This window comes from Sinohyriopsis cumingii, chromosome 8, assembly GCF_028554795.1.
Source record: "Sinohyriopsis cumingii isolate HCF-2022 chromosome 8, ASM2855479v2, whole genome shotgun sequence".
NCBI classification, from domain to species: Eukaryota; Metazoa; Mollusca; class Bivalvia; order Unionida; family Unionidae; genus Sinohyriopsis; species Sinohyriopsis cumingii.
Genome location: NC_142968.1, coordinates 99,161,180 through 99,175,266, shown reverse-complemented (window position 1 = coordinate 99,175,266; position 14,087 = coordinate 99,161,180). Strand labels below are relative to the sequence as shown.

Below are 14,087 nucleotides of genomic sequence, written 5' to 3'. Positions count from 1 at the left end.
GCTTAAATCAAATAAAAATTGTGGATGCATGAGTGTTCCCTAGGCTGTAAATAACCAATGCTTATAGGAAGATGATAAAGGGCTATAACTCATGAAAGTATGAGAAGAATTACTTCATCACTGAGGTCCTGCTGATGGCCAGTTTCAGGATTGCAGCAAAACAAGTTTAGGGACATTCTTCTTGAATTTTTGAGCTGGGAGTTCTGATGAATTATTTTGGTGATTTATGAACTCATTTCATAGATCAATATTGCCACTAATTATTAATGAGTGTTTATTTTTTAATTGTTATGATTAATGTGAATGAGCACTATTCCAGCTAGTCAAATTAATTAGAAATGTGGCATGCATGAGTAGAGTTTAAGATATCTGCCATGCACACTTAAATGTATATCTATAATCGTCTCTGAAAACAATGCTGAGACACAAGCAATTAGTCATTCAATTATCTTCACTAAAAAAAAGGGGGGGATCTTTGGGTGTGAGTGGGTGACAATCAGATATTAACATAAGCTGCTACATGACCACAAATAATCATTCCAAATCAATTGCAATAATTTCGATTAAATATCCTTTCTCAAGAGCAACCTAAAAGGTGGCTGAGTACTCGACATAAGCCTAATTGCCTGACTGAAGGTGTAGCTTTCAAGACGAAATGGAAATTTTGAAGTTGATTAAATAAGAGGCAAGTTGAGGATAGCCATATGATTACCAAAGCCCTAGATATTTTTTAAAGGCACAAACTGGGAGGGAAAAAAACTGCAGCACCGTAGTAAATAGATACAGTGATCATTGTCTTGTTTTGAACTCAGATTTCAGATTTAATACATACTCTTACTCAAAAGTTACTGTCATCACTAACACATTGTGAAATGTGATTAAATGCTACTGTGATCCCTTCACATTGCAAAAAAAATGTTTGAAAGCTACTGTGATCACTTTCACATTGTGAAAAATGATTAAAAGTTACTGTGATCACTTCCTCATTGTGAAACATGATTTAATGTTACTGTGATCACTTCACAATGTGAAACACGATTGAAAAATACTGTGATCACTTCCTCATTGTGAAACATGATTTAATGTTACTGTGATCACTTCACATTGTGAAATATGATTTAATGTTACTGTGATCACTTCACATTATGAAACATGATTAAAAGTTACTGTGATCACTTCACATTGTGAAACATGATTAACAGTTACTATGATCACTTTTACATTGTGAAACATGATTTAATGTTACTGTGATCATTTTCACATTGTGAAACATGATTAAAAGTTACTGTAATCACTTTTACATTGTGGAACATGATTAACAGTTACTGTGATCACTTTTACATTGTGAAACTTGATTTAATGTTACTGTGATCACTTTTACATTGTGAAACATGATTTAATGTTACTGTGATCATTTTCACATTGTGAAACATGATTAAAAGTTACTGTGATCACTTTCACTTTGTGAAACAGGATTAACAGTTACTGTGATCACTTTTACATTGTGGAACATGCACAATTATTTAAAAAGAAACCAGTCAGACTTTAAAGATAGTATGGATTCAATTACATTAATGTACATGAAATCAACAATCAGGGTACTGAAAACACTGATGACATGGTTAGTTGAAATTACATTAATGCACATGAAATCAACAATCAAGGTACTGAAAACACTTATATAACTGGTTGAAATGACACTGATGTACATGAAATCAAAAATCAAGGTACTGAAAACACTGACATAAGTGGTTGAAATGACATTAATGTATATGAAATAAACAATCAAGGTACTAAAAACACTGATGACATGGCTGGTTGAAATGACACTAATATACATGAAAAACATAAAGGTACTGAAAAGACTGATGACATACGTGGTTGAAATGACATTAATGCACATGAAATCAACAACCAAGGTACTGAAAACACTGATATAACTGGTTATAATGACACCAATGTACATGAAATCAACAATCAAGGTACCGAAAACACTGATGACAGGGCTGGTTGAAATGACACTAATGCACATGAAATCAACAATCAAGGTACTGAAAACACTGATGACAGGGCTAATTGAAATGACACCAATGCACATGAAATCAAAAATCAAGGTACTGAAAACACTGATATAACTGGTTGAAATGACACTGATGTACATGAAATCAACAATCAAGGTACTGAAAACACTGATATAATTGGTTGAAATGACACTGATGTACATGAAATCAAAAATCAAGGTACTGAAAACACTGATATAATTGGTTGAAATGACACTAATGTACATGAAATCAACAATCAAGGTACTGAAAACACTTATATAACTGGTTGAAATGACTAATGTACATGAAATAAAAAATCAAGGTACTGAAAACACTGATATATGTGGTTGAAAAGACACTAATGTATATATAATCAACAATCAAGGTACTGAAAACACTGATATAACTGGTTGAAATGACACTGATGTACATGAAATCAAAAATCAAGGTATTGAAAACACTGATATAACTGGTTGAAATGACACTGATGTATATGCAATCAACAATCAAGGTACTGAAAACACTGATGACAGGGCTGATTGAAATGACATTAATGCACATGAAATCAACAATCAAGGTACTGAAAACACTGATATAACTGGATGAAATGACACTAATGTACATGAAATCAATAATCAAGGTACTGAAAACACTGACATAACTGGTTGAAATGACAATAATGTACATGAAATCAACAATCAATGTACTGAAAACACTGATATAACTGGTTGAAATGACACTAATGTATTTGAAATCAACAATCAAGGTACTGAAAACACTGATGACAGGGCTGGTTGAAATGACATTAATGCACATGAAATCAACAATCATGGTACTGAAAACACTGATATAACTGGTTGAAATGACACTAATGTACATGAAATCAACAATCAAGGTACTGAAAACACTGATATAATTGGTTGAAATGACACTAATGTACATGAAATCAACAATCAAGGTACTGAAAACACTTATATAACTGGTTGAAATGACACTGATGTACATGAAATCAAAAATCAAGGTACTGAAAACACTGATATATGTGGTTGAAATGACATTAACGTGAAATCAACAATCAAGGTACTGAAAACACTGATATATGTGGTTGAAAAGGCACTAATATATATAAAATCAACAATCAAGGTACTGAAAAAACTGATATAACTGGTTGAAATGACACTTATGTACATTAAATAAAAAATCAAGGCATTGAAAACACTGATATAAATGGTTGAAATGACACTAATGTATATGCAATCAACAATCAAGGTACTGAAAACACTGATGACAGGGCTGGTTGAAATGACCTTAATGCACATGAAATCAAAAATCAAGGTACTGAAAACACTGATATAACTGGATGAAATGACACTAATGTACATGAAATCAATAATCAAGGTACTGAAAACACTGACATAACTGGTTGAAATGACAATAATGTACATGAGATCAACAATCAATGTACTAAAAACACTGATATAACTGGTTGAAATGACACTAATGTATATGAAATCAACAATCAAGATACTGAAAACACTGATGACAGGGCTGGTTGAAATGACATTAATGCACATGAAATCAACAATCAATGTACTGAAAACACTGATATAACTGGTTGAAATGACAATAATGTACATGAAATCAACAATCAAGGTACTGAAAACACTGACATAACTGGTCGAAATGACATTAATGTATATGAAATCAACAATCAAGGTACTAAAAACACTGACGACATGGTTGGTTGAAATGACACTAATGTACATGAAAAAAATAAAGGTACTGAAAACACTGACATAACTGGTTGAAATGACATTAATGTATATGAAATCAACAATTAAGGTACTAAAAACACTGATGTTATGGCTGGCTGAAATGACACTAATGTACATGAAAAAAATAAAAGTACTGAAAAGACTGATGACATAAGTAGTTGAAATGACATTAATGCACATGAAATCAACAATCAAGGTATTGAAAACATTGATATAACTGGTTGAAATGACACTAATTTAAATGAAATCAACAATCAAGGTACTGAAAACTCAGATGAGATGGCTGGTTGAAATGACACTAATTTACATGAAACCAGATGGAAGAAAACAAATCCAGAGATACTAGTGTTAATAGTCCTGTTTACTGTTACAAATATACTGCTTGAAACAATCTATATAATATTTTCTAAGAGAATTTATATTAACACAAGAATCATTTGAGACATTTTTGTGATTTCTTATATAAAGCATTTTCTACTATTGTTTCAAGTATTAATATCAGTAGAACAATGTCCAAGGAATGTAACTACTATCTAGTCCAATCATTAAGTCTGAGTTGTCTCTCTTGATATAAAAATGGATATGAATGGTAAATGGATCTGAACTTCATTACTAACTATACAGACTATATTTAGCAAAAGAGAATGGATGCTATAGCGTACTGATATTAAAATGTATTGAAACCAAAATTTGGTACCTCATAAATAAAAGAAACATGAAGTCACTATAATATCCACATTGTCTATCCAAATACCTGTCCATAAAAGTCATCCAATAACCAAAATCTTTGGAAAGACGCAATAACAATAAGCGAACTCTGAATGGCTTTATATACAAAGCTTAATGTGAAGTTATGGTGAACCCCCTCTATTGAGTCCACTCCTTTCTGCAACGTCAGATAGCCTTATAAAAAGTGTGACATTCCTATGACGGGGACAAAATGGTAAAATAATAGTATATTGGAATAAAGTGTTATGGCCTCTGATCAGAAGATGGCCTTAAAAGGGACCTCTCTGATGGAAAACCACCATGGTGGTAACAAATGTTCTTGATTGATAATAAACACTAAGTAAAACCTTTAGTAGAACCTGTCCGAATTGGAAAGTGGTCTGTTGTCAGAGAATATAAACCTAAAGTTTTATTGAAATGGGATTGTAATTATCAAGTTGTGTAACTCATGTAGCATTTGGAAGTTTGCTTTATTTGAATAATGGATAAGTTACTCCCATTCTGGCAAAGGATTGTATGATGTTAAAGAGGCAATTTATCTAAAACTGGTTATTAATATAAATGAAACAAAACAATGTCTTATTTTGTGGGGCTGTTCCATTAGCATACACAAGGGATTGGAAAAGACACTTTTGAATTTGGGTAGCCATCCTAAGTTGTGATTAAGGCCTTTCTGGATCCACCCTGAGAATTTATTTTGGTGAAAGTCACACACAGATAAAAATATGTATACAGGATTGCAACCTTCAACATTTTTTATATACAAGAAATGACTACATCTGCCACAATGATTGATATGTGAGCTCAAATGACCATGATCATTTTCTAACTCAACATGTTGGACTCTGGTCTCAAGGCATCCATAATTATCCTATGCAATTGTTTAGTCATCCTGTTTTCCCGTTTAGACTGCCGTCCCTGGATCCCATGTGTGCTTTAATGGCATAGCCCTTATTATGCATGTAACTATTATAAACCAAAACTGAGGACAGATTAAATGTTTTCAAAATGAATTGTTTTGCAAAATACTATTTTCTGGCGAGGAAATTCCAAGATAGTAAGGAAAGCAACCTATATGATACTTATAGGTTAATGCATTTGTATGGGAAAATACAAACAAGTTTTTTGGAAAGAATACTGCACGACCTTGTGAGTGCAGTATATCCATCTGACAAAACAAGTTCATATTTTCCCATACAAATGCAGTAACCTTTTCATTAAATGCTAATTTTTCTTATTCTACCTAAGGCTTAATTATATAAACAAAATACACGACAAGAAAAAAAGTAACTGAATGTATGCTGTATTCCAAAATACTGAATGATTCTGAAATTGCAAAGTTAACGGAGAAAATAAATTGAGTATATAATAATATAACAGTCATCTGTCTGGGTAGCCAAAACTAGCTCTCTCAACAAGTGAAATCTCTCTGCACGGCTCCTGTAATTTCAAACATGAGCTTCATTCCTTCTTCATATAACAATAAAAGCTGAATATGAGTATGTTGATTAATTGTGCTGTATAAAATGCAGTGAGCTGAAAGGATGAATAGTACATAAAGAAAGGCTATAAGTCCCATATGGAGAGGCACACTGCAATCTGCTTCTACGATCTACCAAAGAAACTGTGAATAGGTTAGAACAAAAGTAGTCATGAGATTGTGAATCAGTCACCTGCAGAAAACTGCCAGTAAATTTTCCAATATTGGGGTTCTCATCTATAAAACATCTTTTGTTCTATTTGACTTTTACCATGATTATCTTGCTATTTACTTGAATTGTTGTAGGAATCAGAAGGGGCCAAAAATGAATCTTCATTCAAACAGAAATTGACTCCATTATACATTGACATATTTCAAGATTATGTATAATCCCAAAATTTTACAATTTACTCCAGAAAATTCTGTACCTCTGGTGGATCTCATTTTTGGCAATGTAAAATTTCAATATAATACAAATTTTTATGCTGTTTTTGTTTTGAAGAAATGTTGAGCACCTTGCAAATGCCAAGAAAATACTTACTAGCAAATGGAACATTTACTAAATATGGGCACTGTGTAAAAACAATTTCTGATAAATTGACCACTTCACTGTGTAAAACTGATTGAACAAGATCTAAAAGTGGTTCTATATGAATTTAAATTCTTAGATACAAATATTTTTCATTTAGAGGTTTGATGTAATTCCACTCAATATTTGTTTTTATTTTACTTTGCTCAAAAGAAGTACTGGTATGAAAGGATTACCTGGAATGCATCTGAGAATGCACTACTACAATGAGTAACATTTTCTTTAAAAATAGTTTTAGTCTGGACAGCAATTTACAGAAAACTCGATAAAAATTCTTGGGCTGCATACTTTCACTTTTGATTTTAAGCATGGTTTTGGCATATTCATGTATTTTATGCAAATAAATTGTCTAAAAATGCATACATAATATTTTTAATGCATCCAAATTAAGAAAAGCAGTTAAATTTATTTTAAAAAATTTGTTCAACATTTGTGGGAGTACTGCTGCATGCAATATTTTAATTTGGCACAATTCAATCAGCATGAGCTATATAATTAGGACAAGCTCTAGTTGTTGCCAGCATTTCAAAACAAACTGTAGTACTTGACAGGGGCTGAAAATAAACCTGATCCAACTCAAAGTCAGGAGTGAAGTGAAGTTATGTCACATGAGTGAATTTTCTAATAACCTGCACAATCGGGCTAGTGTTAATCCAGGAGTGAATATTTTTCTCTTTAATGAAAAGGATATTCTGTTGAAAATATTGCCAACTTTGTTCATTTAAAGTTCATACATTTTACTGGAAGTTTTCTTTCCATTTGTTTTGATCAAGGTCATACAAGTGTTCCATTCTCACTCATCATTGACAAGCAGTGCTTAAAGGAGATCAGACTAGTCCTCTTTTCTGATTATTTTCAAATAATGTTAGAAGGGCAACAAACAAAAGTTTTGGAAAACAACCTTTCACACTATCAATTTTAGGTTATTAACATCAGCTTTTAAATTTATATAAAGTAGTTGCTTGAGTAAAAGTTTACAGTGGATAAGTAAACAGTTTGCTTGACAGGGTATGTGTATATTTTAGATTGTTCAACCTCTGCTTGCGCATGGTGAAAAAACTTATCAGACGGACCGACATATAATCAAGACCCTAATGCAGTCTTGGTCCCTATACTGCTTGATGCATTCTCAAAGGCACAACAAAAAGTCTTGATGACTCATACTAAGTCTGGTTTCATAACTCTGTGTTGCATAGTGTGCATGAAATAACCCACTGAAATTTCAAAACAAAAAGTTAATATGAAACCAGATTAAAATATTCACTTAATTCAAATCTTATATAGAGTACCACTTTCAATACAAGTAGCCAAGCTACTTTTGAACTTGATGGATGATTTTAAACAAGGTGACCCATAGCCCAGAATCCTGAATGAGAACCCCAAAACAAGAACTGGCTGATATATATATAAATATAAATATATTCTGTTTATTATCGACATGCTGTACCAGTCCTGGAGGCTCATATGTTTCCTCCTCCTCTGCCTCATCCTCATCATCCTCCTCCTCCTCCTCATCATCATCTTCCTCATCATTTCCTATATCATCAGGCATCTTACTAGGGTTAAACCTGGAGTGGGGTGCAAACTGAAGAACAAAGGATCAGCAGACATTCATACAACAGTGGAACTTTGATTACCAGGATATATTAGCTTAGTCGATGTTGATGTGGGATTGGAGGGTATATTAGCATTAGTCAATGTAGATGTGAGGGATGGGTTAAACAGTACCATGCAAAGAGATTAAAAAAATCTCATTTAGAAGTGAGAAACAAGTTGTTTAACTAACTGATGTGGGTTTGTAACAATGCCAAAACAGATGTGGGGATGACTACAGCAACTGAAAAGACTTACCATTGCAAATCACCACATTTTATTACATCTACCTGCCCATCTCTGCAACCAGACAATAACGCAGTAATCAGAACATAAACCTAATTACATATATTACATCACCTTCCTATGCATAAAATGTCACTGGAATTGCACCTTTAATTCATCTGACCTTTGACCTTCCCTCAAAGAACCAAGGGAAGGATGCCAAAATTAACCCACACCATGCAGATTGTACCATATGAACATGATACCATTAAAGTTTAGTGGTTTATAAAGAAAAAAGGTCATGGACAGATGGAGGCTATCACAGTATCCCACTGCTCCCTATGATGTGGGGATAAATTAGTGACTTGTGAAAGTGGGCTGTTTAAACTGCTATAAGTGATGAAGGGAGGAGTACAAAACACATAACAACTATGTACACGATTTCAATGACAGAACATGATCCTGTACACAGTTCATACCATAATAAACAATCATGTACACAATTTCTATGACACAACACAATCCTGTACATTGTTCATACCACAGTAAACAATCATGTACACAATTTCTATGACACAACACAATCCTGTACACAGTTCATACCACAGTTAACAACCATGTACACAATTTATGTAGCAGGATACAATACTGTTCACAATTTTTAATGTATATACTTGCATATAACTCAAGTCCAACTGCAAACAACACATATCCTGAAAGCTATCACATGGGCTGGTACATTAGGATGTGTGTTTTGTTTTTTCTTTTATTGATTACTTCTAACAAACCACAAAGACCCAGATCTTCTGATGCATCAATAAGATTGATCCCACCTCTTCAACATTTTTGTAAATAAAAAAATCTGAACAGAACTGGGAGAGCTCTGAAAGATTGATTTGTCTAAAATATTGCTTTATAATGTCAAGGATAAACAGAGGTCATACACACTAAGAAATGCTGCTGGAAATTTCCATATGAAGGGGACATCTCCCACATCTTTTTCTAATGGGGGAGGAAAAATGATTAGAGAAGTGGAGCAGGGATTTTCTGCAGCCACTGGTGTCTCTTCCATAAGCTGAAATGTCAAGGTGCCTGCCAAACTCTGCATCACTGTTTCCAATCTTCATCCCCTGTGTCTTTCTGAGCAGATGATCTTTCTGTTTACATTTTAATAGGACTAATATAAATGTTCCTTCATTGGTGAAAAATGATCAATTTGCTATATGATACAATTCAATTGGAACCCCTCAACAATGTCTACATAAATGCACTCCAATTCTTGAAAGCAATTGAATGTGAGTACTTTTAGCATATTTTGATGAGACAGTTTCTGACGCATGAACAATGCTATCATGGCTCTCCTCACATTAATGAGATGAACACTGAAAATCATCCTCAGGATGAAAACTCACACAATCTTTGAAATGTGTGTGTGTGTGTGTGTGTGATTTGGATTTTTAACATTGCTTTTAAAACAATTCAGTCATATCACTACAATGTCTACAGTGTGGCAGTTTACAGTGATGACTAGGATTGGGGCATCATGCTGCAGACATATAGCATGATATCACACCCAGTCACATTATCCTGACACCAGGCCAACCAGTCCTAACAATAACCTCTTAATGCTGAGTGCCTAGCGAGGCAGCTATTAGTACCATTTTTTAAAGTCTTTGGTATGACTTGGCCAGGGTTCAAACCTGCGACCTTCTGCATCCAAGGCAGATGCTATAACCTATAGGCAACCGGAGCAGTCCTTGAAATGGGAGTAAAAACAAAGATGGCAGAACATGCCAAATGTGATGCAACATGCCTGTTGTTCTGAGAATAACTCTAGGCATTACAGTGTTTTCTACCAGAGCACATGTTCTTGGCATCTGGACAAAATTACAGAAACAGGCTGCCCTAAAAACAGCATACATAAGTGTTCCAAATTGTAACAATAGCTGTATGCGATTCAAAATTCAGAATTATTGAAAATGGTTGACTGGACTGCCCTCTGGCAAGCTTCAAGATTGATGAAAATGGCTGACTGGATTGCCCTCTGGCAAGCTTCAGAATTATTGAAAATGGTTGACTGGACTGCCCTCTGGCAAGCTTCAAGATTGATGAAATGGTTGACTGGATTGTCCTCTGGCAAGCTTCAAAGTCATAATCCAGTGACCAATAAATAAATCAACACTTTCTAACTATAAGTATCTACAATGCTTACTGCTAAAATCATTTTGACAGATGCACTTCAATTCATAACATAATTCCGTTTTAATTTTATGACTGCCAATTCCTACATATGACCAGTCTGATGCATTAATTATACAATCCACCTCAGTTAATGGTATAGATATAAAAAAATTGCAGCCATGGAGACAAATTTACTCAGCAGTAAAATTATTGTTAGTCTGACTTCTATAAATGCAGACTTTATTAATATAAAGAAGAAAATGAACATAGAGACCTTTTATCAGTCAATATGTGTCCAGGCATCATGCAGACAGAGAGTTATAATAGTTAATTATAATCACTGGCCTGAGATTGAAACAGGTGATGACAGTTTTGTCAGTTTAATCCTTCACCATTTTGTCATCTTCTACCATTACTTCCATACTCAACAGATTTCGGCTCTCAGTGTCTATGATGGCCAAATTTGTTTGGTTTGGAGACCTCATATTTAATTTGGCTACTAAAATTTCCAAGTAGGTTGTCCTGTGGCTACTAAAATATCCAAGTAGACTGTCCTGTGGTTACTAAAATTTGATAGCTACCTGAAGTGTTGTATGTCTGACTATATACATATCAATTAAAATCATGTACAAAAAGCCCTAATGTGGATCTAGATTGTTTTAGTTAGGTATGGATTATATGTAAACATGAAAACCTGTCTAGGATATATACAAGATCCACAAAAACAGGGTTTGAAAATTAATAGTGACTAGATGTTCTAACCAAACTTTTGTTTAAAACTAAACATTTCTTACCCAACCTAGTCTTGTTAAAAATGGCTTGTTTTCAACAAACCATATACTAAATGAGCAGCTTATAATAAATCAGTTAAAGCCAGAAAATCTACTAATCCAAATTTTAGGGTGATCTATTCATGGCAAACACTGTCAGACCCGAGAGTCTATTATGCAAAAATAAGTATTATAAAAAAAGGCTTCAAAACTCAGACAAATCCAAATATAGGGAGAAATTCCACCTTAAGTTGATATACTTCTACTTTCGTATGCAGAACATGTTTCCATCTGTTATCAAATGTAAGGCTGTCAATACATCTACAGCCAAAACTGTATATCACAACTATTCTGGACACAAGTGAAAAATATGTTAAAAATGCTTGGACTCCCATTTAAATAGATGTTAATCCCTGCCAGCTGTAGAGCATGTAATTGGTGAATCCAAAAAAGTTCTCTATTTTTCACTTATCCACATGGTCATACCATTTTTAAAATCCATAAATAAGATGCATTTTACAACTGGGAATTCTTTTCATATGTAACAAGAAAATGTTCACCAAGGAAATATAGAATCAATTAATTTACACAGAAAAACATGCGTGTGCATCTTTGCCAACGGTTGCACTTGCAATCTGGAACCAGTTACTGCGCAATTGCTTTTACTATTTATCCTGCACAATATATTTCAAACTAGCTGAGGCAAGCATAAGCACTTGATACTAACTGCAACTGACAAAACAAGGCACAAAATCTAGACCATGTAAAAAAAAATATTGCAGTAACTGGTGCTTACTCTCTAAGAATCTTCATTCCATACTAAAGCTGAACAAAGCAGAAAGACAACTCCTGGCTCATGAAGATACATTTCTGGCTACGTTAAATGACAAGAAAAATTATAGATCATCTCTTAAACATAATTTTGCATAAGAGGCATTCATGTACCAACTGTGTGAAGTGTGAATCAAAATATTGAATGGTTACTTCTGTTTGTAGTCCCATAAATGGATCATCTTTCCAATGTCTCAACTCCCTGAAAGAGGTAAATGTTGTCATACGTCCCAAATTTGTAAACTTCTGCCAGATGAATATCCAGGTTGATGTGCAAAGGACAGATCACTGAAAATAACATTTGACAATGTTTCCACCATCAAAGAAAGACCTGCACTTGTAATTTTCACTGTTGTCCCAGCAATGTATAGAAAAACTGAAGAAGTCATTCAGTTGCATCAGTCTCAAACTCTTGCCTCTGTTGCTGTTAGTGACAGTGTGTCACCAAGTCTTTGTGATGTCAATAAAATTAGTATCATGTAATAACCATGGACTTGATGGCAGTTCAAAATGTGCAATTTTACATCCAAGATCTTATTCTAGCATGAACAACTCTGCCTGGATGTGAAAAATGCTGATGACAAATGACAGAAGATGGATTTATTATTGACTAAATTTTATGAGATCTGACTTTTTTATGTGGTCCTCCATTTGTAATGATGCAACCTGCAAATGAAAAGTCTTTGGGTTCACTTTTACCACATGTTCACACTGCAGATTGTATGGAATATGCACTCAATATACACCATTCACATGTTTGCTCAATGAAACATTTCTTATGAAAGTACTTTCAATGTATTATCGTTTTATTATTTACTTAGAATTCTGCACCACAATAACAGAAATATTACAAAATATCACCAGAAAAATTCTAAACATTACAGAGATTCATTATTCTGTGAGAAAATGAACTCAGGGAAGGAGACTGAAAGATGGTTCAAAATCCTGTGATTTTTTTTTTCTCCTCACAATATGAGAGGTATATCATGAATAACTCCAGTCTTTCTGCCTTCAGGAAAATAATTATGGTTTTATGGTATGCTGTTGACTGAACATAACTATCTACCTGATTATCATAAGCACTGAGATCTAACTGGAACAAATAACCTGAACATCAGTATCTTATAATAAAACAAAAACATTAAACATAAATTAAAACCTAGTGTAACAACATAAAGAAAAGGTAAAACCCAAACTTGCTGAGATTGAAATAAAAAACGAACAACATTTTAATGTGTATCCCTACTGAACTAAATGAATACCCCATACTGCAATTAAAATTTTCATTGATGTTATAAATGTATAAAACCTACTGTAGTATCATTTATTTTCATGGGTCTGAATTTTCCAGGTTTTGAAAAAAAAGGCATGGGTACACCTGTCACGATAAAACACGCTCAGCATCAATGGGAGTTGACGTAGCCAACAACACTAAGATACAAAACAGTTATTAAAGTACATGCATAGGATCTCTTCGATAAAATAGCATCCATAAAGTTGCACCATCAATTAACTTCTGATGACAATGAAATGAACACTGTGGTTGAAGAGTGGTAAAAACATCAAGTAATATCCATGTTGGTCTGACAAGATAATGTAATCATTCCACATGTGAACCAAACACCTGCTAGAATTAAGTAGTGTCAAAATTGGAGCCCATCAAAATGTGAAGATCCTAACTAAATTGAAAAACAATGGAATCACTCCTTTTTTTCTGCCTACCTCATGTACAAATGAACTTCAACAACTAGACTTTACTTAAAAACCTGCTGAATGGATAATTGGGGCACACACTTAAATGTGTGAAAGATAAGACCTAATTATCATCGACTTTGAGAATACTTGACTTGTTTCATTCAACATTTCAGGAAT

The 14,087-nt window shown here is 33.7% G+C and overlaps 1 protein-coding gene across 4 annotated transcripts in view; it reads right to left on the bottom strand.

Annotated features, from left to right (window-relative positions):
• Nucleotides 1-14,087, bottom strand: part of LOC149794224 (intraflagellar transport protein 46 homolog) — a 69,523-nt gene that overhangs the window by 38,408 nt on the left and 17,028 nt on the right. For 2 of the 4 annotated variants that reach the window (XM_089968342.1, XM_089968343.1), the window contains one exon: nucleotides 8,063-8,200. The exons of the other annotated variants lie outside the window; for them this stretch is intronic. In XM_089968342.1, the coding sequence (XP_089824468.1) occupies nucleotides 8,063-8,200 (138 nt within the window). The remainder of the gene's footprint in view (nucleotides 1-8,062; nucleotides 8,201-14,087) is intronic. 4 annotated transcript variants of the gene reach the window in all.